Genomic DNA, 2570 nt, shown 5'->3' with positions numbered 1-2570 from the left:
AGGAATCAGATCTCAGACTGACTCTCTTCAGAAACAAGATGATAAGACAAATAGCTCAATTACTGCCCTGGCATAACTGGCCTCAGGGAAATGATAATGTGGGAGAATGTTATCGTTGAGTTTCCCATGCCCCCATTTTTGCTTTTTTCTTCTTTAAAGTCATCTCTCTTTCTCATTTTGATCAAATTTTTCTTCTTCCAAGTTCTAAATTCATCATTTGCTTTCACCATGAGTCACTGAGTATTCTTGTGACATTATATTTGGTTGAACCGCAGGAAGTTGCCAATATTTGACTATTTTTTACTTACAAAGTGTTGGTGTCACATAGTTTAACCAAATATGTTAAACCTAATTTTAACTGTCAGAGCAGATGTCCACAGAGTGCTGTAGTTAAGTACAACGGTATTATAGTCTAAATACCCACGTTGGAATCCCAGCCCTCCTTACCCAGCAAAGTACTTAACCAAACTAAGCTTCAGTTGCTTATACAAAATAGAGATAAACTTTATACAAAGTAGAAACAAACTTTACCTCATAAAAGAGAAACACATGCAAAATGCCTGTTGTAAGTACTCAAGAAGTCCCTTGCATTATTGTGAAAGGTTTTGTCCCAAGGTAAAGAAATTTTAGGCAGTAAATGGGTGAAAGCATTATTGGGGTGTTTTGAGGGGTTTGTTGATTGTCCTGTGTTTTTTTTTTCTAGGTAGTTGCCTTCCTATCATATTCCTGGACTTATGTTTTATAAATAATTAACATGTTTTGCATATGAGTGAGATAATTATTCCCATATTGCTGCTTACTGCTCATCAACCAATGTGACAGTTATTTTAAACTCTTGAAAAACTGAATTTTATATCATTCATGAAGATGATCCCAAAGTTTAAAGGAATATCATATTTTGCAGGACCTTTTTTCATTCAGTCTCTAGGACTTAGAGGATCTGGAGCTCTTTAAATCTGGGATCTCTTTGCCAAACCTGTGCTGTAATTGTAGACTAGAGATGCATTCAGTTTGGATGATGCCTTTGACTGCTGAGAAAGACCAAGGAGGGAATCCAAAGCGATCCAAAGGAATAGCAAGAAGTTCAGAGCCCTAGGCTGAAGGAAGTAGATCCATTTCTCTTAGTTTCCCTGTATACTGTTCATTTGAGCTCACCAGCACAGGAGAGAGGTAGGGGTTCGGGACAGAAGTTCTGCCCTAGAGTAAAGATTGCCGTCTGAGTGAATCATCCCCTGTGCTACTTCTCAGAGCTAAGTGTGGCAGATGTGTCATGAGAGGCAGACAAGGTACAGAAAAATAAGGCACTCCTAACAGGCCCCAATAACAGGCCCCTTCAGGTTTCGCACTGACTAGACTTTAGAATCCTTGTAAGATTAGAGGAGCGAGAAATTTTATATTTGATTGAAATCCTTTGCAGTACCATCCAAAAATAGGCTAGCGACAGCTGTTGGAAACACCTTGCTTTGCTACAAACTCTCTTTTGTAAACTTTCTTTCTCTCTAACCTTCCTCCAGATGCCAAGGATGAAAACATTTTTGGCCATAAAATAACCTCCTGGGAGTCATCAAGAAGAGGACATTCATTCTTGAGTAATTTGCACCTGAGGAATGGAGAGTTAGTTATCCATCAAACGGGGTTTTATTATATCTATTCCCAAACGTACTTTCGATTTCTGGAACCTGAGAATGATTCAACAGTAGGCATCAGAAAGAAAAACAAACAAATGGTACAATATATTTACAAAGTCACAGACTATCCTGAACCTATACTGCTGATGAAAAGTGCTAGGAATAGTTGTTGGTCTAAAGATTCACAATATGGACTCTATTCCATCTATCAAGGTGGAATATATGAGCTTCAAGAAAATGACAGAATATTTGTATCTGTAACGAATGCGCAATTAGTTGACATGGACCAGCAAGCCAGTTATTTTGGGGCCTTTTTAATTGGCTAGATGATCTGCACTTTTGTTTAATCTTCATGCAAATATGTTTATTTTTACATATATATACATATGTACATATGTATATACTAGAGGCCCAGTGCACGAATTTGTGCACCAGTGGGGTCCCTCAGTCTGGCCTGTGGGATTGGGCTGAAGCTGGTTCTCCAACATCCCCCAAGGGGTCCTGGTTTGCAACAGGGTGCAGGCCAAGCCGAGGGACCCCACTGGTGCACGATCGAGGCCGAGGAGGGGCTGCTGGAGGGCTCCAGGATGTGTCCAGCTTGTCTCATTCAGTCCTGACCAGACCCCAGGAGCAAGTTAACTTACTGGTCTGAGCGTCTGCCCCCTGGTGGTCAGTGCATGTCATAGTGAATGGTCGACTGGTCGACTTGTCTGCCCTCTGGTGGTCAATGCACGTCATAGCGAGCAGTTGAGTGGCCTTAGCATATCATTAGGATATTATGCTTTGATTGATTGAATGGATAACCATATGACTGGACACTTAGCATATTAGGCTTTTATTATATAGGATACATGTATACATATGTATATATACATACATATGTTGCATATATGTATATATATGTAAAAATAAACCTATATGGGTATATATGTAAAAATAAAC

General features: G+C 39.6%; 1 protein-coding gene across 1 annotated transcript in view; it reads left to right on the top strand.

Moving 5' to 3' along the window:
- Nucleotides 1–2570, top strand: part of TNFSF10 (tumor necrosis factor superfamily member 10) — a 12161-nt gene that overhangs the window by 9377 nt on the left and 214 nt on the right. Inside the window, exon 5 of the mRNA XM_006764115.2 lies at nucleotides 1515–2001. Within this exon, the coding sequence (XP_006764178.1) occupies nucleotides 1515–1954 (440 nt within the window). The 3' untranslated portion in view covers nucleotides 1955–2001. The remainder of the gene's footprint in view (nucleotides 1–1514; nucleotides 2002–2570) is intronic.

Source organism: Myotis davidii, unplaced genomic scaffold (genome assembly GCF_000327345.1).
Source record: "Myotis davidii unplaced genomic scaffold, ASM32734v1 scaffold115, whole genome shotgun sequence".
NCBI classification, from domain to species: domain Eukaryota; kingdom Metazoa; phylum Chordata; class Mammalia; order Chiroptera; family Vespertilionidae; genus Myotis; species Myotis davidii.
Note: the sequence above shows the minus strand (reverse complement) of the source record. Positions and strands in the feature narration are given on the sequence as shown.